The 23,831-nt window shown below is 39.4% G+C and overlaps 1 protein-coding gene across 2 annotated transcripts; it reads left to right on the forward strand.

Moving 5' to 3' along the window:
• On the forward strand, window positions 1-23,537 carry LOC127163371 (interferon-induced very large GTPase 1). 2 transcript variants are annotated; one of them, XM_051106573.1, is made up of 4 exons: window positions 1-134; window positions 5,488-5,543; window positions 11,545-11,633; window positions 17,206-23,537. In XM_051106573.1, the coding sequence occupies exons 3-4, from the start codon at window positions 11,565-11,567 to the stop codon at window positions 22,018-22,020; spliced, it is 4,884 nt and encodes a 1,627-aa protein (XP_050962530.1). In that variant the 5' UTR covers window positions 1-134; window positions 5,488-5,543; window positions 11,545-11,564; the 3' UTR covers window positions 22,021-23,537. The 2 variants fall into 2 exon arrangements, with proteins under 2 accessions (XP_050962530.1, XP_050962528.1); XM_051106571.1 differs by lacking the exon at window positions 5,488-5,543.
• The last annotated feature ends 294 nt before the right edge of the window (window positions 23,538-23,831 follow it).

A 23,831-nucleotide genomic window follows, 5' to 3' on the forward strand; every position in this document is an offset into this window, starting at 1 on the left:
ACAGACAGGGGACCTTCCAAAGAAAGACGAACCTTCACAGATGATGATGATGGACAAAAATGAACCTCCACAAACAGACGAACCTCCACAAACAGAGGATTCTCCAAAAACAGATGAATATCTACTAAGACCAGGTAAAGTAGATTTATTTTTATTCCCCAGCCCATATTCCATCTGAAAAATACATACCTGTTATATCTCAGGATATAGGCACTCAGGCCCCTGCTTTTTTGTGCAGCAGTGGAATTATAAAGTCTGACTTCCTTAAAATGTGGAAGATGAACAGAGAATCTCTGTGTCTAATCTAACATCAATAGAATGCTAGATCTCCACTGCATGTCGAGTGGTTCTTTGCCGCCATGTCACAAAATAAAATTGTTTAATGCACAGCTAGCCGTAGATTACATAAATGACAACAGAATTGTTTTGTATTGATGAAGTTAACAATTCCTTTGTTTATTTATTTGAAAAATGTCAAAATGGACTGAAATGTCTGAAAATTACACCTGTAAATAACCTAATAATAGTCATATACTTATAATACTGTGTTGGTCCCCTCAAAAAAAAAAAAAAAACAAAAAAAAAAAAAACAAAGCGGACTGGGACCAGATTGCTTTCATAAATCATGAGGAAATTGAATCACAAATGCACTCTGGGGTCTGAGATCATTTGGTTTGTTCACATGTACCAAGGGTGCCCAAACTCAGTCCTGTATGGGCTGGTGTATTGCAGAGTTTAGCTCCAACTTAACACACCTGCTGGGAAGTTTCCAGCAGAGATTATATTAGAGGGTCTGTATTAATTACAATGAAAAAGCGTAATAGCTAACTTGGATCATGTGAGGTACCTCAGCCAATCACAAAATGGCCTCTGGTCTCCTTTCCTCATTCCTATAATATGACAGCAGGGTTAGCATTAGCTGTTATGCTTGTTTTGGCCAAAGCTTTGCAGGCTTGCCTTCCAGTGGCTTGGTTTCCAGTATGCTTAGTAAGAGCTTGATTAGCTGGTTCATTTGTGTCTAACTGTTTGGAGCTAAACTCTGCAGGACACTGGCCCTCCAGGACCGAGTTTGGGCACCCGTGACATATACAAACTGAAGCACTCCGAGAACATTTGGGAAGCTCAAACAAACTAGGTGTGAAAATACCCTGAGTCCTGGTTTAAGATCCCTTCCTGATTCAGTTGTTTTTACTCAGTCCATTGCAGGGTGATGTGATTTCTGTAACTAAATTGGTCTGATCTCATCCTTCGTTCACCAATATTATGCCTTCCTACTTGGGCAAGAGCCCAGTGGCAGTGATCCCTCATCTTCTCTAGCCATTGGAAAATCTTAATAATCATTGTTTCTTGATCTCATTAACACTGCTTACCAATCTATCCCCTGAACCTTAATAATTTTGTAAAAGGAAACGTTTGCATATGGGAGGGGCACTTGAAAAACATCAAAGTTGGATCATCTAAATGTAATGCATTTATATATTTTTATATTCAGTCAGCAAATGTGTTTATCCACTTACAGCTTACAAATGAGGAATACAGCAAACGTACTAATCCTAAGGAGACAATAACATAAAACGTGCTAAAAAAATACAAAGTTCTAAACATTGTACAGAAGAGTACAGGCTAGAATAGTTAGAATATAAGTGATAAGAAGTGAAAAAGGAAAGCATGGTCATGCAGTTTGAAACTGATCCAGAATGCAGCAGCATGACTGGTCTTCAGCAAGCTCAATAGAGCTCATGTCACACCACTGTTTTCTTTACTCAACATGAAAAAAAGACTTATGTTGAAGGATTCATTTAAAGGTCCTTGGACTGAGGTATATATATTTACAGTGCCCTCCACTAATATTGGCACCCTTGGTAAATATGAGCAAAGGTGGCTGTAAGAATAAATCTGCATTGTTTATCCTTTTAATCTTTCATTCAAAAAATTCACAATATTCTAATCTATCATTTAAGTAAAACCATGGAAAGCAGGGGGAAAATCTCTTTATGAAATAAATGTTTTTCTGTAGTTCATGTTGACCACAATTATTGGCACCCAATTATTGCAATGTCCTTTATTCAAGATAACAGCTCTGTGTTTTCTTCTTTAACGCCTGAAGAGTTTGGAGAACACCTGACAAGAGATCAGAGACCATTCCTTCATACAGAAACTCTTCAGATCCTTCAGTTTCCCAGCTCCATGCTGGTGCTTCTTCTCTTCATTTCACCTTACGCATTTTCTTTAGGGTTCAGGTCAGGCAACTGCGACGGCCATGGCAGAAGCTTCATTTTATGATCAGTGACACATTTTTGTGTTGATTTTGATGTTTGATTTGGATCACTGTCCTGATGGAAGATCCAACCACAGCTCATTATAGAACTTCTAACAGATGCAGTCAAGTTTACATTTTTTATCTGTTGGTAAAAATACAGATAGTATTGTTAATACTAATAATCATGTGAAACAGGAAGTTATTGCTGGACAATATCATACTCCTAGTCATTCTAGTGTGCTAAATAAATGCAAATATGAATGGGAATATACTTCATAGATATTTTACTCATTATAATTTCTAAGGGTGCCAATAATTGTGCCCAACATGCATATGAGAAAAACATTTATTTCATAACGTAAGTTTCCCCCCACTTTTAATTGTTTTACTTCAATGAAAGGTTAGCATTTTGTGAATCTTTGCTCATATTTACCAAGGGTGCCAATATTAGTAGAGGGCACTGTATATATGAGCAATATCACACTCGTAGCAGTGTGGGGCTTTCAAAAAAAAAACAATATTTTTGAAAGGGGGCGTTGAGCTGTTCCTGGGGGGCGATTGGTCAAGACAAGTTTACACCAAAGATGTATGAGCTGAAACTTGCAAAAGAAAATGGTCTGCATGGTTGCCAGGGTAGCGGTTTTCCCGCACAATTGGGCTATTTTAGAAAAGGAGTTGCGGGAAAAAATACGGAGTTGCGGGTTGCGGTTTTTTGGGCTACATTTATAATGTACCGCGGCCGCAAAAAAATAAAAAATAAATAATAATAATAATAAATAATAATTGTGGACAAAGATAAAAGGGAACCTTTTATTAGTGGGTGTTGATCCCCAGGAATGAATACTTGGCAACAAACGCTGCTTCTTGCGAGACGCAAATAGGCGCGCGCGCCACATGTGCTTTTGACATCACAAATCAAGCATCATCATCACGTCACTCCATGAGAGCGTTGTAGTCAGAAGCGTCGGTTCGGTTGTCTGTGGATGAACAAGCAGCATTTTAAAATGTCAGGTAAATGGGGAAAGTATGGAAAGAAGTATCGCAAAGAATGGGAGACAGAGAAAGGATTAAAGGAGTGGATTCGAAGTGTTCCAAATGATGATAGAAAAGCGTTCTGCAAATATTGCAAATGTGAAGTAAGAGCTCACCACGGTGATCTGGTAGCTCATGCTGCGACTGAAAAACATAAAAAAAATGCGGCTCCTTTCTCAAATGCCAGAACATTATTTGACACAGGCAGTTCCTTTCTAAGAAATAATGCACCTGTGAAAGAGGCAGAGTTGAAGCTGGCTGCCCATGTTGCTTGTCACTCAAGCACTTACACTGTTGACCACTTAGGAAGTGTTGTGGAAGAAATTTCGAAAAAAGGCATTAGTTTACATCGAACGAAATGCACAGCACTAATTAATTCAGTGATAGGACCAGTACTACATGAAGACCTTTTGGAGGATGTAGGAAATGGACCATACTCTCTCATTGTTGATGAGAGCACTGATGTCACGACCAAGAAACAACTGTGTATAGTCATCAGATATTACAGCAAAAAGCTCTCACGAATCATTAGCACTTTTGCAGGAATGATCAATATAGTAGCTGGTGATTCACTTACCATAGCAAATGCTTTATTCAGATTTCTGGATGAAAACAAATTGTCCATACTGAATTGCATCGGTCTTGCAACTGATGGCTGTAACACAATGTGTGGGCAACATAATTCAGTGCTACAGAAATTCCGTGACCGCAATCCTCATATTGTCTACATAAAGTGTGTGTGCCATTCTCTTCAACTCTGTGCATCAAAAGCCGTCAGTGTCCTCCCCAGAAATGTTGAGTACATGGTTTCTCAGACCTACAGTTGGTTTTCAAATGCCACCCAGCGTCTCCAAAAATATTCTGAACTGTACAAAACCATAAATGTAGGTGAAAGCCCGCTGAAGATTCTGCAACTGTCTGACACTAGGTGGCTCGCTATTAGTGAGTGCATCAACCGGATCCTTTCACAGTATGTGGAGCTTAAGTTGCATTTTCATTTGACAAAAGACAGTGAGAGGAGCTATGCTGCGGAACTGCTGTACCAAATGTATAGTGACAATATTAACCTGATATACCTGAAATTCCTCCAACCAATTGTGGCAGAGTTAAACAGACTTAATAAAATCTTTCAACTCGACAAACCTGATCCTGCAAAACTTCTTACGGAACTTCTAACATTTTACCGGTCCCTGCTTGAGCGCATAGGTTTGCCGAAGACATTCCAGAGCTGGCAAGACATCATGGAGTTTAACCTTTCTGATGAGAATCTTTTGCCACTTGATGCTGTAGACTTTGGGGTGCAGTTTCGTCTTGCTTTGTTTGAAGCCAATGGAATAAGTGACCTAGCTGAGCAGGACATGAAACGCAGGTGCAGGGACTACATGCTAGAGTTATCTAAGGAAATTAGGAAGAGACTTCCAGATAACATTAAACAGTTAGAGGCTCTCAAATTCCTGTCACCGAGTCATACTCTGTCGTCAAGTAAGCCAAGGATTGATGATCTTCCCTTTTTCCACCTCTTCAAGGGAGATGTAGGAAAAGCAGAGCAACAGTGGAGAGTAATTCACACTCTGGAATGGAACAATGCAGAAGATGGCAAAACAGAGGACTTCTGGGTAGAAGTTTCTGCATACACAGATACTGCAGGTGATAGAAACTTTGAAGATCTTGGTAATTTTGCATTGAGTCTTCTTGCTCTACCATTCAGCAATGCAGCAGTTGAACGTTCATTTTCCCAAATGTCACTGATAAAGAACAAGCTACGAAACAGGCTAGAGCAGAATTCTTTGCTAAATATAATGAGGATTCGAGCTTACATGCAAAGAAGAAACATATGCTGCCATGAATTTAAACCATCACCACGGATGCTTTCTCTCTTTACTGCTGAAATCTATTCAGCACCACCTGAGAAGGGTGGGGAAGAGAGCAACAATGTCTAAAATAAAACAGCCCTGAGATTGTATATAGTTCTGTTCAAATCTGTAATCAAAATGAGGCTGCGCAGTTAGACCATCTAAGAAGAAAATGTTGTGAAAAGTTCTGAAAAAAGAGAAGACAAACAACAACAAAAACAAAGGGAAAAGTGTTCAAGTTCACCCAGTAAGCATATTTGTAATAATATTGATAAAAGCCAGTTTATGTTAATTTAGTTTAACAGTGTGTTAATTTTAATATTGATGCTTGTGTGTAAACAGAATAGCCGCAGATCTGGAGAGAAAAGCATCAGACAGAAGTGCTGAGAAGAGAAAAAGTAAGTACAAGTTAGTACTTCTGACTAGGGTCAAAAAAAATTTCAGAGAGCACATGTTCTTATTTGACCTTTATTGTATGAGATTGTGTATTAAAAAAAACACAATGTGTGATATTAAGAATTTGGGTAAGACAAAAGGCCAATACTTTAAACTTAAACTTATATAAATTTATTTTAAGGCCCTTTGTGGGAATCCAGCCGTTGTCTAATCTGATTGGACACTGAAAAATTGGGCTAGTTTTCATTCCATTTGGGCGGATTTTGAGTTGTCATTGGGCTGGAAATATTTCTGGGACCTGGCAACCCTGATGGTCTGCCACATCCTAACGCTGTCTCTACACTGGATGCATCAAAACGCACTTTCTATATCTATTTTTCAACTTGTCGGTAGCGCAGGCGCGTGGAATCCAGCAGGCAGAAATAGAACGCGGCATCAGTTCACCGTAGCGCTCACGCTCAGTTGTTACTGAACGACTGATTATAACGGGATCGTTGTGCTTTAACACAACACGTCACGCTGTTCGCGGCCAGTGTAGTAGTGGTGTTAGCTGCCAGTTTACACTAATACTCCCGCTCCTAGACTTTACGGTGTATCATTACACCCGATACACCCGAGCATTAGCATGACGAAATCGGTCACGAGACACCCAAGAGCCAACAGCATTTCACAACCAAAGCTTGCTTGCTTCTGGCGGCATTTTTTGAATTCAAGCACAGACAGACTGTAGTGCAGCACACAGAACGGCAGATGGAGACGGCGATTGTGTCTATTCTTCTCACAAATCAATCGTTTTGCTTCGGAACCCTTGGAATATTAATACTTTTTGAATAAATTATGAATATAGTTGTAATTGCCTGTTATATCTTGTGTTTTGTTGACAAATGGTTAGGTTTAGGGGCAGAGGTTGGGTTCAATGTGTAAATAGTGTAATATAAATTAAACTGTTTTGACTGTTTATATTTTTACCCAATATATAATTTAATCATGACGATAAAATTCCCCATGCCTTTCGCGTCAGCACATTGACGCCAAGGGTTTCTTATGTTAAGTACTGGAGGACTATGCACGTAGAAAAATGACGCCAGAGGGGTACCCTCAGCGTCCAGAAGTGACGCCAAAGGGGCCCTGCCCAATCGTCAATATGTGACGAGTTGGGAGTGAGAACGTGTTGGTAGCGCAGCTGCTGCGTCAAAACAATAGCAAGCATTTAGACACCATAAAGCAAGAGATGTTTTTTTCTTAAAATTAGTATTAATACTTTTTGTATGCTGATTGGCTGCGGTTGGTTTGAATACCAAATTTCTAAAGAGTTTACTCAAAGCTCACAATTATAGCCTAATTTATATCCACGTGGCTTTTTTGCTTCTAATGATAATGATACTTCAAATGATAAATCAAAAATGTGATGAATGTCATGTGCCATTCAATGACATTAAAAAAATAAATAAAATTATCTATGAGCTGTTTTGGGGGTTAAGATACATGCTTTCAAAACGGGCCTATATATTATAAATAAAATATAGCCTATAATATACACTACCATTAAAAAAGGTCAGTATGATTTGTTAATGGGTTCATAAAAAAGGTTGCATTTGTTTGTTTAAAAAAACAGCCTACAGTAAAAACAGTAAATCTACCATTTGAAAAAAATGCTTTTTATTTGAATATATTTTAAAATGTGTTTTCTTCTCATGCTAAGTTACAGTATATTACTACAGCTTTCAGTGTCACATGATCTTTCAGAAATGATGCTGATTGTTGCTTAAGAAATATTTCTTATTATTATAGCTGGCACAACACACTGACAAAAAAAAGCAAGATTTGAAATTTAATTGACTATAACAAATATATAAATCAGGACAGCACTAAAATAGTAACTGTTTTGAAAATTAGGAGCATATGTTTCCCATCTTTCTACAACCCCAATTAAAAGTTGGGGCATTTTGTGAAATGCCATTGAATTAAGAATATGTAATTTGTTCTCTTTAGCCTTTATTTAATTGACTTAGTAAGTAAGTAAGTAAAGTTTATTTATATAGCACATTTCTCTCAGCAAGCTGACCAAAGTGCTTAACAAAATCAAGAGATAAAAACATAAAACAAATAAAACAGATAATAAAACAATAAAACAGTAAAACATAAATAAAATCCAATCAGAAAGCCTGGGAGTAAAGGTGTGTTTTCAACATCGTTTTAAAAGTTGTAATAGATGGTGCAAGGCGGATGTCCAGTGGCAATTGATTCCAAAGACGGGGGGCGGCGACTGAAAAAGCCCTATCACCCTTTGTTTTCAATCGTGATCGAGGGACAACTAAAAAAGCCCTGTCAGAAGATCTTAAAGATCTGGAGGATGAAAGAGGAGTAAGCAGATCTGTGAGATAAGAAGGGGCTTGACCATTAAGAGCTTTAAAAACAAACAACAACATTTTAAATTGAATTCTAAAATGGACAGGGAGCCAATGAAGAGAAGCTAAAATTGGTGTAACATGATCAGTTTTCTTTGCCCTGGTCAACAGCCTTGCAGCAGCATTTTGTACCAACTGTAAACGTGCAATGGATGACTGAGGAAGACCCAAATATAATGAGTTACAGTAATCAAGACGAGAGGTGATAAAAGCATGAATGACCTTCTCCAGGTCTTGAAAAGACAAAAATGGTTTCAGTCTCGAAATGATCCATAACTGATAAAAACTATTCTTAACAACTGTATTTATTTGCTTGGTCAAGCAGAGTACAAAGAAAAATCCAATGTTTTCACTGGCCATCTTAATTTTATTTTGTTAATATAAACAAATTTCGAGTCATTATCCAGCTTTGCTTGCAAAGACTGAGAAGCTCCATTTATATCCAAATATGATACCCTCACGTATTACCAATTTGTAATACCTTTTCACTTTTATTTTGCCTCTGTCCCAACTTTTTTGGAGTGGGATGCATACTTCAAATAAATAAATATGTTTGTATTTACAAAATACATTTAAGTGAAAACTTTGGAAATCTTTTCTTTGTACTTTTGTCAGTTAAATAAAAGTTAAATAGAATGAACAAATCACAGATTTTATCATTTTACAAAATGTCCCAACTTTTCTAGAATTAGGGTTGTACTTAGTTTTTAGATAACTTTGAAATATTCTCACAAAATCTATGAAATATAGTAAAGTAGGGTTTACATTTATTCCATTTGCATGTGTAAAAGTGGTATTTACTCACCAAAATAACAATGTCCACTGTGTCATTTCTTTTTAAATTTGGGGCAACAAGATATATCCACATCTCAACAACACTGAAGCTGTAGCAATGAAATCCACCAACATGCTTAAAAACTCTGTAAATGAATGTTATTACACTTATTTTAAAATAATTTATGTAAAAAAGTACTTCACTGTCTTTTTTGATCAATTCAATGCATCCTTAAAATAAAGTAATTTCCTAAAAATCATAATTACCCCATACATTTGAATTACTGTAAATATAATAACAGTCCTCAATATAAACACAAAATAATAATGATCAACTTAAATATTCAGTGAGGACAATTAGACTACGATTTATTTGATGGGGGGTGGTGAGGGACCTGGATAATGGGTAGGGGGGCGCTGGCCCAGAACCACTGCATTAGAACTTTGAACAGCTTCATTAAAAACTTATTGTATGACTGTATTAAAAGCTCACTGTATTATGTAGAATATTATGAGATATAGATGGACTGAGCAGGTGTGATTACCTGCACCTGATACAGCATCATTCTTCACCTCAATCCCATATTCACAATAAAACATGGTTTGAATGTCCACTGAGGAATCTGAGGAATCTTTGTCGTATAGTCCTTTACCACAAGGGTGATTGACAGCACTGCTTAATGCATTTGTTGGCTGCATCTTACAAGCTGTTGTTGAAAGTAAAAATAACTTCCTTGTTTATAACTTCCTTGTTCCAGTCTCTTTCAGTATCAAAGTCTTTACTGCTGACTCACTCATAAAAGCAGTCTCTTGCTGCCATCATCTAGTGGCGGAATATATGTAACTCTACAATGCCATTTGCACCACGCTCTTCCATCACTTGATAAATGTATCTAAAATCACCATCATGAACACACACACCATTTCTCAACACCATTTTTCTATTAAATACTACTATTAATTATTTAAATATTATTTATTGAATAATAATATTTAATAAACAACAACAACAGCCATCATAAAAGTTGCTAGGCAATTCAAGGCAGCGCTCTGATATACAGTGTTGAAGTTACATAAAATATAATGTAATAAGATTTTGCCCTCAGTCAAAACTATTTGCTCTGGAACAAATAATTGATTAATGAGACCAAAGACTGCCTGTTAGATTTACCCCAAATTAATTTTATCTCATGTTTAACCACTATAGAGACATCAGAGCCAGTGGCAAATTCCAAAAGATCTGGTCGAGGTGAGGCTGCTCTCAGCAGGTTCATGAATGTATGACATTTACAAATGTCATGTTGGTGAATTGTGTTCGCCATGTTAGTCAAATTAGTGCTATATTGTAACACTTTATTTTGATAGTCCACTTTAGACATTCTACTAACAGTAAGTAATTTTGCAATTGCATGTCAACTTGTATTAGACTGTATTAGACTAGTATTAGACTGTCTGCTTAATATCTTCTAACACTCTTCTAAACTTTGCAAGTAAATGTCAACTTATTCTACTAACCCTAAATCTAACCTAACAGTCTGCTCTGAGAGTTACACTACCCCCTAAATAAATAAATATTCCTGATGGTCAGTAGGAGCTGGGGAAGGTTGCTGTTAATGGAATCGCATACCAGATGAGTCAATTCTGTGACCACGTTCAAAAGTTCAAAGCAGGAATCCAAAACAGTGAATCTAATAACCATATGATGCAGAGCTGTCTGCACTCTATAGCTCTTGAGGTACTTTGGTTTTAAAAACAGATCTTTCTACACAGCGCCGCCTCAAGTCGAACGCACCTAAAAATCTAATTGACAACCTTGTGGCTGCGGGGCCCTCCCCTTAAGGCGGGGCCCTAGGCGACTGTCTGTATCGCCAGTTGGACAGGCCGGCACTGCATACAGACAAAGTTTACCTTAAAAATGAGCGGATACTATTGCTGGCACTCCATGCACACGTCATGTGAGATATCAAAGGTGCAAAATCAGGTGCATAGCATAGTTCTGCATTTGGTGTTCCACAAATGAAAGAAAATCTTATAGGTTTTGTGGTGGGACGAGCAACCGACAGACACAGTGGGCATGACGTCAGGCCTTGGAGAAGCATTTATTGAACATAAAATAACCGAATAGTCCAAAAAAGGGGAAAACAAAGTGCCAAAATAAACAGGGGATCTGGTGTCCTCGTCGTGCTGGGGGTTCAGTGAAGGAGGGGCAGTGTTCGAGAAGGAAGGGTCCAGGTAAGGGGCGGAGTCTGGCGGCCACACTTGCTCCCTGCTGAGGTCCGCGGCTTCTTCTAGCGGCGTCATCCGCTTTGCACCACGGCACTTCTGAAGACTAAACGGCCCGGCATCCTGGCCTGCAGCCGTTTCACGGGTGTGGTTCACGTCCAGACCACAGGTCCGGCAGCTCGTCCTTCGGCAGCGCTCGTTCCCTCGACGGACCCTTCCTGGATGCTCAAGGACACCAGTGTGCATGCACGGGTAAGAGACCGGTCTCCCGAGGAGAGGACCGCTCGGCATTTAAACAGCGGCGGTGATGAGGCTTCATTCATGTCAGGTGTGCCTCATCACACGCCGCCAGACCAGACCTGGCTGTTTCAGCGCTTCTCCTCTCTCGCACGCCCACTCCCGTCAGGAGCCTGATGAAGGGCGGCAATTACTGGACGGGGTGACGATGATAATTAGGGGGAGGCAGCCAACTCGTCACAGTTTGAAACAAGCCTGAGCAAATGATGACAAAACTTTAGTTTTCATTTGAACCCTAATATTTTCAGTGGTAAAATTTAACTAGTGTTGTTTTTTTTTTCTCTCTCTCTCTCTCTTTCAGATTCACCTGAAAACACAGAGATGTGTGAAACAGAAAACAGCCCTCATGAGCAGTTGACTAAAGGTTTTGAATCAAAGGTTCCCATAAAGGTAAACATTCATAGAAAATCTTCAAAGAAGACCTAGGCTAGTTTTATATTAATGTTTTATATTAATGCTTATAGCTGAAACCTGATGATTAAAGATTAATTGAGGAAATGATTGATAATAGACGAATGTCTTTTTTCATGTAATGCATCAGTCATGGTCCAACATTGGCTAAATAACCTCTGGCTCAGCCTGTGTTAAGGCTAGATTGTGTAACAGCTATGGCTACTGGGCGTGCGCACATCAATCTAGCATAATTTTTGTCACACTGATCAAGTAATGTTTGATCATGAGTACAATTTACAGCTTAAACCTGCAAATTTTACCTGTAAATGATCAGTTAAGGCTTTTATCTAAAGTTAAGACTTTTTTGTCATTTAATGAATTTGAAAGTTTTATACATGTTTTTATTTCATCTTGTTTAGACTATTGTAATGCTCTCTATGTTGGTCTCAACCAGGCCTCTCTCTCACGATTGCAGTTAGTGCAGAATGCTGCAGCTCGACTGTTAACCCGAACGCATAAACGGGAACATATTTCACCCATATTGGCTTCACTACACTGGCTTCCGGCCCGTTTTAGAATTAATTTTAAGGTTTTAGTTCTTGTTTATAAATCCTTAAATGGTCTAGCCCCAACCTATCTTTCTGATCTTATAAAACATCTTGGGTTACTTGCGTAACCCATGTGCTCTGAATAGGGAACAAGACACTACATAGCTATGACGCAATGGGAACGCCCTCTGAGTGTACCGATTGTCTGAAGCCCGTATAGCAGTGGTCGGTAACAAGCGTCCCACGGGTCAAAACCGGCCCACCAGCAAAAATTTCTGGCCCGCGCCCGCAGTCAGATTACTTTGATAGCTGAAATAGATCTGTCATGACAGCAACAGTTACACCCAATGTATTTATATCACCTTTGAATAAGCTCTTGCTGTTCTTGCTGTTACTTTCGATTCCACAATCACGCGCACTCTGTGTAAAGGGAGCACATCTTACGATATAACGCGGTGTCCTACTACGCGACGCCAGAACATGCGATAAAAGGAGTTTTTGTCCTAACACAGCCTGGCCTAGGTCGTAATGTTACCTTAACCAGACCTGGCAAAGTCCAATTCACTTCAAAGAAGTTAGTGGCAACAAAAGAGTAACCTTGAACAGCAGATCTTTTCTGACCGGAATATCCCATGGAGGCAGACACAGAAGAGGAATCAGCTCCGAGAACCACGTCTCAGATGGCCATAACGGGGCTACAAGTAGGAGACGGACCCCACTTTCCTTCATCCTGCACAGTACTGCCAGAATCAACTTGACGGGCGGAAACACATACTGTCTCAGGTCTGGCCACCGGTGAGAGAACACATCTATCCCCAGAGGTGCTGGGGAACACATCTATCCCCAGAGGTGCTGGGGAACACATCTATCCCCAGAGGGAGAACCAAAGTGGGCATTGGGACGACTCCTGCGACGCAAAGAGATCCACCTCTGCTCTGCCGAACAAGTTCCAAATCTGAGCTACTGTTTGGCAGTTCAGCATCCACTCTCCCGATCTGAGTTATGTCTCGACAGAAAATCGCCTGCGAGGTAGAAGGCTCCCGGGACGTGAACCACTCTCAGGGAGAGAAGCCTGCCTTGGGTCCAAAGGAGAAGAAAGTGCGCATGCCTGTCTAGGGTGCGTGACTGTGAACCCCCTTGGCGATTTATATGGGATACTACGGCCATGTTGTCCATCCTGACAATCACATGACACCCCCTGAGTGAGGGGAGAAAGTAAATCAGTGCCAGGAAGACAACTCTCAGCTCCAGAAACTCTTCTGTCCAAACTCCACACGCTGGTCTGCCCTCGAAGACAGCGCCAATTCTGACTCCTCTGTTGAGAAAGAGGGGGTCCCGCCATATTGAAAAGCAACTGCGTGACACCCTTACTAGGTGAGAGGCTGGTCCTGCAGAGCCGATCCCTAAGAGTTTCATCCACTAAAGGAACAGCCTCATATGAAGCAGCCCCAAGGGCAGTACAGTGGAGGCTGCGGCTATGAGGCCAGAGCAGCATCCATGCACTTTGTGAACATCCTTGGAGCCAAAGCCAGGCCAAAGGGAAGAACCTTGAACTGATAAGCCTTTCCCCCAAAGGCGAACCAAAGAAACTTCCTGTGTCACTGAACGACCTGAATGTGAAAATAGGCATCCTTCAGGTCAACAGTGATAAACCAGTCTCCCACTCGAATCTGAGGCATAATAGTTTTTAGCGTTATCATCTTGAATCTCTCTTTGTAAAGGGAGAAGTTCAGATGACAAAGGTCTAGAATAGGGCGTAGGCCGCCATCCCTCTTCAGAACAAGAAAATAGCAACTGAAGGGCCGTTTCTGCCTGACCAGCTGTAGGACTTACCAATAAGGGCAGAAGTGGTCCTACATGGTTTAGTTGGAAGGAGGTGGTGGGACTTCCAGGAAGGAGCTAAAGATAGTGAGAGGCATGGGCAACATTTGACTTTTGAGTCGGGGGGGCAAGAAAATAAACGGGGGGAAAAAAAGCAAAAGACGGGCCTCAACTTTTTTACACCTCTAGGGCTTCGGGCCAATTTTCACATCATAGTTCAGACGCGCACCGGGCTTCGTCCCTATATTTTAGACATCCACCAATTATGGTGATTAAAAAAAAATCCACGTTGGTGGAAACATCGTGAGACTTCACTTTTACTTTCGAGACCGACTCGGAAGGCGTTTAGTGTCTCTGTCAGCAGTAGCAGCGAGCGCGCCTTCAGCGCAGCTGGAACAATTCTGTGTTCAAGCACACGCAATAGGCTATAGCTTGCCGCAAAGCATTTCCATGAATGTGTCGGGGAGAAATAGTAAGGAGATTTCTGAATTATTTATTAATAAACTAGTGTTTTCTGAGTCAGTGTCGCAAGGATAAAGTTGAAGATCCTGTCTCACCATCTCCTCTTTGGATGCGCCTTTAGAAAGAAAAGCACAGATTACATGTGCAGATTACATAATGAAAGAGTTTTTGTTTTTGATTTGCTTTATTTCGTTATAATTTAAGTTATAATTTAAAGCTTTCTATAGATATATGCATCATGTCTGTGAGGTATGTATTTGCTGAGCTCCAGTTCATTTTTGTGACGTGCTCCTGTTGAGACGACAGAAAGCTCATTACTTTTTTTTCTTTCTTTTATAGAAGCACCGTTTGCAATGTTTTGTTGATATTGTGAGTGCACACAAATAAAAGTAGACCCTTTACAGTTATGAATGATGTATTATTCTTACTTTTATCAACAAAAATGACAGAATATTTTAAATTGTTTCCACTGAATGAAAAAAAATAAGTTATCGCGCTGGCGCCTCCATGTCCTGCAAAGCGGCTTTAGCTTCCACTCTCTGCACAAATGATTGGATATGCACCTATTAGCACACATTTATCTAGGTTTAACATTTAAACTAACATTGTTTCATAACTGAACTGTTTTATATCTATTTATTATAGGCAAGTCGTGATGATTTGAGAAGGCAAAATTTATCAAACAGACTATGATCATTCTTCTGCTGGCCACTTTGTCGTTACTTTAAAAGCAAAAACGTATTTTTTACAAACAAAAAATGCTTCAAAAAATTTTTTTTCTAAATTAATTTGATAAAAAACGAAATATAATCACTTTGCCATTGCATACAAAACTAAACTATTTTAATAGCTAAAACAGTAGTATAAGCTGTTTTGGGAGAAGGGGGAAAAAAGACTCAGGTCGGGGCGAAAATAGTTTGCCAGATCTTCAATTGCTTTTGCTTTCATTTGAGGGTATTTAGCCCAACCGGGCCTGGGCATGTCTAACCACTCCAATTGCAGTGCGGCTGACAACGGGGATGACTAACCACCTTTCCCCGCACTAAGGTCGCCCATGGCGAGAGGTGTGTGGCCAACGTGTCTTCACTCGCCGTAATTGCGGTATAGTCCTGCTCCACAGAACCCCACGAGGTTGGTGAAGTCAGCAGCTGCCGCGTTAGTAAAGCTTGCAGAGAAAGGCTGCGTCCAGGATCTGGAGATCTCATGATGCAGATCGCTGAAAAATGGCAGCTTCCTCTGCGTGGGCCTTGAATTTGGAACCGCTTGTCGAGATTAGACGACTGAGATTTGCGGGGCTCTTCAGGCCAATCAATAGAAAGCTTCTCTGTGGTGCACGCAAGCACGTCCACAAGCTCTTCCTGGCCATTAGGCAGGAGAGTATCGGCTGAAGCAGCCCCGAAATACGCGTGTGTAGAGAGAGGGGAGAGAAAGGGTGAGGCCCATCTGCTCACTCTCCTTTGCTTCAAGCTCCACATCCGAACCCCAGGTCGCGGATTCACGGAAGGCATCTGTGGCCTCCGGAGTGCGACGGGGAAAAAACGGATGACTCCTTGTCAAACCCCGCAAGCTGAGTGTTGAGGGTTTTGAAACAGAGGTTTTCACAAAATTTGCATTTCGAAACCCTGTACACCGCTTTGCACGCATGCGGAAAAACACACACACTTAACACACTGTGAGGGTCGTCGCTCATGATGAAGTAAGAACACGCCGGCTTACAGCGACGATAATCCATGGCACTTCACCACAAGGAAAACAGAGTTCCACAATCACAGTTGCTGAAGTGCAAATGAAGAATCCCAAAGAAAAAACGATCCGAAATCAGGACAGAAAAACCTGAACAGAAGGGCTAAAATGGCCGTTTCATGAAGGCAAAGAAATCTGAGGAGAAGATGGTGCGTTCGTTAGTATAAGGATGTGACGTAAGAGCGTTGAGGCGGTGCTCGCGCAATCTGCCAATGAATTTGGCGTGATTCTATATGGGCTTCAGACAATCGGCACACCCAGAGGGCATTCCCATTGTGTCATAGCTACGCAGTGTTGAGTGAACCTATGAAAGAGAACTGCATGTTCCATCCAGGTCTCTGAGGTCTGCTGACCTTATGTGCCTTTGCAGTAGCTGCCCCTAAACTATGGAACTTGTTACTATTGTCTGTGAGGATGGCCCCAACATTGTCTATTTTTTAAACTAGTTTTTGCCATTCTGTTGTTTTGATCTGTATGTGCAGTACTATGTACAGTATCTTTTTATTGTTGTTTGATTTATGACCCTATTTGTACAGCACTTTGGTCAACTACTGTTGTTTTTAAAGGTGCTCTAGAAATAAACTAAACTTGAAACACTGTACAACAATAATATTGTTTTTGTATTATAGGGCTAGGTTTAGGTTTAGGGTTAGGGTAGGTGTAGACGTTAATAAAACACAATCTAATAGGTAGGAAATTAAATTTCATTGTTTCCGGTCAAAGCTGCATCCCTTCTAGCCAACCCTCAGCCTACTACAGTAGCCACGCCCCAAACTCTCACTGTAAGTTGAGCTTTTTGGGGGGTAGATAAACCCATTAATGGCATACTAATAGTACTCAATGAATAATAAACATGGTTTAACAACATATTTTAACATAAAATATATATATATATATATATATTAAATGGCCTAAAATACTGAATGTGAATGTCCATGCAAATGTACCTGAATAAAATAAAATATGTATGTATGTATTTATTTTCTATTTAACAGAGGGGGAATATAGACACTGGAACAGCAGGAGTCCATCCAGATCAACACCGACAGCAGGACAAGACTAAAAGTGAAAAAATAGACCCTCTATTTTGCAGACTTAATCTTAAAAGGAACAACAAACTGAGAGCTGCAGATGTTCTTCAGATAACTGATGATTCATTACAATCCCATGAGTCTTGTGCTGAAGAGGAACTGATTCAAACTTTCATAAGAAAACTACTGATGATGAACTACAGAGCAAGATACATTAATGTTAATAAGGCCAGTGAACAGGATCAAACACAACAAAATGACAATGACTCATCTGAGGATGAGGGAAATATTTTTGAATATATATCTGGCAACACCCCTTTGTCAAAAACAAGCCAATCTGAGCAAATCCACCCAATGGATGTTCAGATGGCCGTGTTTCATTGTGCTGATGGTTTCCTGAAGCAGCTGATGGTGACTAAACTGTCCCAGTGTCAGTACGCTCTCCCTCTGCTTGTTCCTGATCCATTCACACGACAGATTGAGTTTCCTCTCTGGACATTCAGACAAATTAACAAGAGCTGGAAAATGAAAATCAAGGATGATAAAATCATCAGTCAAACCCAGCCGATCTGCAAGGCAGAAACTCCAGTGGTGTTTTTCTTCAGGTTTGGCTCTGTGTCATCATCCAAGTCTCAGCTGATGAACAGTCTGATCAATGAGAAACACAACACGTTCTTCCACAGGAACTGCCCAGGCAGCAGCAAAACCAGAGTCCTGATGGATGGAGTGGTGGAGATCGCCTGGTTCTGCCCCTCTGGGAAAGACAAAGATAAATTCACTGACTGTGTAGCTTTCGGTAATCTACACGGTGATGCAGGAGACCATGAGAAACAGCTGCAGATCCTCACTGAAATGGCCTCAGTCAATGTTGTTATTCTACCACAACTGGATAAGCATGACAGATGTGCAGCACATATCCAGAACCTGTTTAAAAAAAAATGGCCACTCATTTGTCTTTTAACGGAGGATGAATCTGCTGGAATGAAAATGAAGAAAGGGAAATTCAAAATTGGTCTGAAGGACAGAAATCAGTCAGATGTATCTGAAGAACTCAGAAGAGCTATAAATGAATGCCTCTCAGACTCATCTTACACTTTAAGACTTGAAAATGTGTTCACAAACTCAAAGTTTAAAAATTCAGACATCAGAGTAGATGAGGAAGATGATGATGACTGCAGGAGAGGAAAAGAAGCAGCACAGCAGATGATGAGTTTACTGGGGAAGAAACATCTGACAGAAATCAAAGAATCATTTCTGCCTCACCAGGGGAAACTGTGGCATAAGTGGAGTCAGATGAACAAAGAACTATATCGACTTAAAACAGATAAGATAGAAAAGGAAAAAGGTATGAAAAAAACAGAAATGAATAAAATACGGAAACAGCAACATAATTCCGAAATCAGTGGATTTATGAATTTCTTTATTAAAGAAATGCACTCAAATAATGAACATGAGAAGACTTTTTTCCTTAAATGGCTCAGAATCCTCCTGGATGAATATACTTCAGTTGACCTTACTGCTCTTCATCACAACTATAATGAAAAGTGGTCCACTGTTGTAAATCTTAAAAAAGAGAATCACAATAAATCTGAGCAGCTCAAAACTGAGCAAAATGAACTTGAGAGAATATCTGAGGAACTTCAAGCTGCATCCTTTGGTGTGGAGCACATCATGAGGGAGATCGGTCAGATCTATGAATCCTGTTCATCTGTGAAGAAGAACAAGAAAGACATGCAGATTGACTTCTCTTCTCTCCCGAGTATTGCAGCAAAGATGATGATCTCTGGATTTCCACTGGAGCTGATGGATGGAGATGTTGCTCATGTTCCTCTGGTCTGGATCTCTGCTGTTCTAGATCAACTCATCCAGAAACTGGGAGACCAGAGAGTCTTTGTGCTGTCAATTTTAGGGATTCAAAGCTCTGGGAAATCCACCATGCTGAATGCCATGTTTGGACTCCAGTTTGCCGTCAGTGCCGGCAGGTGCACCAGAGGAGCTTTCATGCAGCTGGTCAAAGTGTCAGACGAGATGAAAACACAGATGAACATTGACTATATTCTGGTTGTTGATACTGAAGGTCTTCGTGCTCTAGAACTGGCCGGAAGATCAACAAGGCATCATGACAATGAATTGGCCACATTTGTTGTTGGTCTTGGAAATATGACATTGATCAACATCTTTGGAGAAAACCCATCTGAGATGCAGGAGACTCTTCAGATTGTTGTTCAGGCCTTCATGAGGATGAACGAGGTCAGACTGAATCCCAGCTGTGTGTTTGTGCATCAGAACGTTTCAGACGTCACAGCTGGAGAGAAAAACATGGAGGGAAAGAGACGACTTCAGGAGAAACTGGATGAGATGACAAAACTCGCTGCTAAAGATGAAGTCTACGATGCAGAATGTTTCAGTGATGTTATTAAATTTGATGTTCAGAATAATGTGAAGTATTTTGCCCAGCTTTGGGAGGGCAGCCCACCAATGGCACCACCAAACCCAAACTACTGTGAGAACATTCAGGAACTAAAGGAAGCTATTGTGTCAAATGTCTCGAAATCACATGGAATGATGCTGAAAGACTTAATAGATCGTATTAAAGATCTCTGGGAGGCCTTACTGAATGAACGATTCGTCTTCAGCTTCAGAAATTCTCTGGAGATTTCAGCCTACAGACGACTGGAGACTGAATACAGCAAATGGTCCTGGAGTCTTCGTAGTGCCATGAGGGAAACTGAGAACAAATTACACAACCAAATAGAAAATGAAGCAATTCATGAGGTTGACAGAACTGATCTTCAAGGAGAACTGGAGAAGACAAGTAAAGAAGTGAAAAAATCTATGTCAGAATTCTTTGAGAAAGACAAAGATAAAGATATACTGATTCAGTGGAAAATATCATTTGAAATCAAAATCGAAAATGTAGAAGAAAATATTGTGACAGAAACAAAGAGGAAATTAAATGAGATTCTTCAGCAGCGACACCTGAAGAAAAAGATTGATGCTCAGAGGACACAACATGAAAACACTCTCTATGAAAAGAGTAAAAAACTTGCCTTAAAACTCAGAGATGAAGATAAGACTAATGATGAAGAAACACTGAAGAAAGAGTTTAATTTGTTTTGGGAAGAAAGTGTGAAGAAGATCATCACAGACACTCCTTCAATCAAAGACACTGACATAATGAGAGACATGGAGGACATCCTCAGTAACAGCTATGAAAGTGTTCCTGTAGGCCACTTGAGGAAAAACAGTGAGTACAACAATGTGGTTACTGTACAGAGTTATTCATATTATGTACAATTTAAAAAACCCAGTGGAAAGATGGAACAAGTTGGAGACACCCTCAAAGGGTGGTTTGGTATTGGTCCTCTGTCTAAAGACGATGAACTTCAAATAAGATCATTAGTCACAGATGTCGCTCAGCAAACAGACAAAATTATTCAGTCATTTAACATTTCAAAGATGGGCTACAACAATAGCTGCATTCAACAACTCATAGACTACATCAAGGCAAGAATTATACAACATGAAGGAGGACCAGTGAAATATGTATTTAAGAATGAATTCTTCATGGATTTGGTTCTGTGGATCTGTAAGAGAGCAAACAAGATGATCACTGACCAACACAGACTGTTCAGAGATGCCAATGATCCTACAACATATGTTGAGAAGAAGAAAGATGAGTACTATAGTATTTTCAGGAAATACTGTCATGGAACAACATCAACTGCTATTTTTGCTGAGATCATCTGTCAGAAACTTAAAGAGCCCATTGAGCAGAGTGTCTACAAGAAGACTGCCAGAAATTTAGCAGATGAAATGAGCTCAAACTGTGAATCATTTAATGGAAACAGATCAAATTTGGAGAAACACATCCTGAAGAGACTAGCTGAAGAGGAGAATTTTGACAAATACATGGACTACATTAAAACTCCCAGAGATCATTTCAAGAGTTTTATCAGAGATGAAGTCAGTCGGTACATCACTGATAAGTTCAGTGTCAGTGTTTTACCCAAGATAAAGAAGAACACTGAACTCCTGATGACAACGATCATGGACTCAGCATATAAATCTGCTGTTCAAGTGAACAGAGGAGATGTTGGTTTGTGGTTGGAGAGTTTCACACAGCAGCTGAAAGATGTGTTGATCTTCTCTGAAAAAGACCTCAGTGGAGTGAAATGTGATGATGTTAATGATTTCAAACTCCTAGAAGGTGTGATAAGAAAGAAACTTCCTGACATAATGTCTGAGATCAGCAGCAGGCTCAAAACAAAGACGTTTGAAGAAAAACTGGACTATAAGTTCAGGCCAGATGAGCTTCTGATTGATCACTTGTGTCAGTGCTGTTGGGTTCAGTGTCCATTCTGTGCAGCCATCTGCACCAACACCATAGAAAACCATCCTGGAGATCACAGTGTTCCTTTCCACAGAGTTGATGGAATCAATGGATGGTATTATCATAAAACAGATGATCTCAGTGCTGTTTTTTGCACATCTTTAGTGACAAGTAGTGAAACATTTTGTGTTTCAAATACATGGTTTAAATGCAATGAATACAGAAAAGCAGGAGGAGTTTATGCAGAGTGGAGCATCACTTCTGACTGCTCTGAGCTGTCCTACTGGAAGTGGTTTGTGTGTACATTCCAGGAAAAGCTGGAAAAACATTATAATAAAACATTCATGGGTCATGGTGAGATTCCACCTGAATGGAGAACACACGAAAAACAAGATGCTATTCAGAGTTTAGAAAAATTGAGTGTTACACCTAAAACACATGAATAAGATTACATTATAAGACTCCAAAGCTATTTATTTTCCAGGGTTTTTTTTATTATTATTTTTATTATTTAAAATCATTCATTTATCCAAAATATAAATGACATATTTAGGATAAATTAATGATTTGATATAATGAATCATATGTTTGTGTTTGTATTAAGATATTTATATGTATGTTTGTATCTTCAGAGTACAGACTTGAATTATTGAAAGATAAATTTAACATAATACAAAGAGTTTGACCTTTTCCTGTCACTTAGGCACAGTGCTTTCTTCATGCATTTCAGAAGACTTCTTGCATTCTGCAGAGATCCAACTCCTTTCCAATCCCACATTCTTTCTTTTAGACAGATACAGTAATTAGCTAAACTTATTGTAACTTATTAAAATTTTATGTTCTTATTTTATTTTTGATTCATTTATTTTTATTTTAATTGCTATAATTTAACTTTTTCATAATTAAAATTGGTTGGACAAAACTCTAATGATTGGATTTGGGTACCAGTCAAAACATATTTTCTGAAGGGGTCTAGTAAAGAGATTGAATCCAGTTGAATGCAAAAAAGGTTCAAGTCTTAATGGCTCATGTCTCCCAGCTATGGAAGTGAAATAATGACAAATGTATTTGAAACAAAAAAAGCATTTTGTAATGCCCTAATTGAAAAAAGTCCATTGTCTATAGTCTATTGAACTGCGTGAAGCATTTTCTTTATTTCTGAAACATTTAGCATTGAAACCTTGCGCATTGTGTTTTTCTGGCCTCATTTGCTTACCTGTATATTGTTTGCATCATTAATAAGAAATAGTGAGTTGTTTGTTCTGTAAATCAGCATCGGAGAGAATACCATTATAATATCCTTCGCAGTAGAAGCTGCATACATGTAGACTAGCTACATGGGAAAGAAGTAACCGTAAAGACATTGAATTAAAAGTCCCTTAAAATCATGACATATGACCAATTGTTTCTTTTCTGCAAATCAGTATTTGTGAATGAATGGCTTGCTTTACCTGTTGCATTAGTCTTCATCACCATCATTGTAGGGTGAGCGACTAAAAGAGCTGATGGAGATTATGCATCTGTATTCTACTGCTGTAGTATATTATAGGCCAGGGATAGGCAACGTCGGTCCTGGAGTGCCGATGTCCTGCAGAGTTTAGTTCCAACCCTGAAAAAAACCTCACCTGCCTGTAACCTTATTAATCCTGAAGACCTTGGTTAGCTTGTTTAGGTGTGTTTGATTAAAGTTGGAACTAAACTCTGCAGGTCATCGGCACTGCAGGATTGACGTTGCCTTCCCCTGCTACAGGCTGTAGTTTTAAAAAGACTGAACATTTCTGAAGTCTACAAGGTGAATATGGATTATTGAATTTTTGATAATAAAAATGTGTGAAATTATCTGAATTCACAGCTTTAACTATGTTGAATTCTATGGTGAACTATGTTTAACTTTGTTGTAATAAGTGAAGCTTGTAATGTTTTTGTTGTTTAATCCTCCTCCGAGAGATCATGAGAGAATAAATGTCTTTAGTGTCTTCAGTTGTTATTTCTCTTTTCTCCATTCTTGTTCTTTCCATTAGCAATTCTGCATGTTATCATCAGTTATCTTCACTAATGCCCGATATCTAATTAACTGAAATAAAATTTAAAAAAAAATAATTGAAAGAATGTTTTAGGAACATCAAACTCATAAAAAAGAATGTTCCACTAACATGAAGCTGAATGTTTGGAAAATGTTTTTAGAACCAAAAATTTGTAAGCTGGGAAGGCCTTCTTTCCACCATGATGAAATTGGAAGTTGTTTCCCCTCAGTTGA

Source organism: Labeo rohita, chromosome 3, assembly GCF_022985175.1.
Source record: "Labeo rohita strain BAU-BD-2019 chromosome 3, IGBB_LRoh.1.0, whole genome shotgun sequence".
NCBI classification, from domain to species: Eukaryota; Metazoa; Chordata; class Actinopteri; order Cypriniformes; family Cyprinidae; genus Labeo; species Labeo rohita.

What these genes read in the sequence shown, in the direction of transcription:
- LOC127163371 (XM_051106571.1), top strand. Translation starts at nt 41, where the DNA reads ATGATGATGATGGACAAAAATGAACCTCCACAAACAGACGAACCTCCA. An exon ending in TGAATATCTACTAAGACCAG is followed by an intron (nt 135 to 11,544) that starts GTAAAGTAGATT and finishes TCTCTCTTTCAG; the next exon opens with ATTCACCTGAAAACACAGAG. An exon ending in AATCAAAGGTTCCCATAAAG is followed by an intron (nt 11,634 to 17,205) that starts GTAAACATTCAT and finishes TCTATTTAACAG; the next exon opens with AGGGGGAATATAGACACTGG.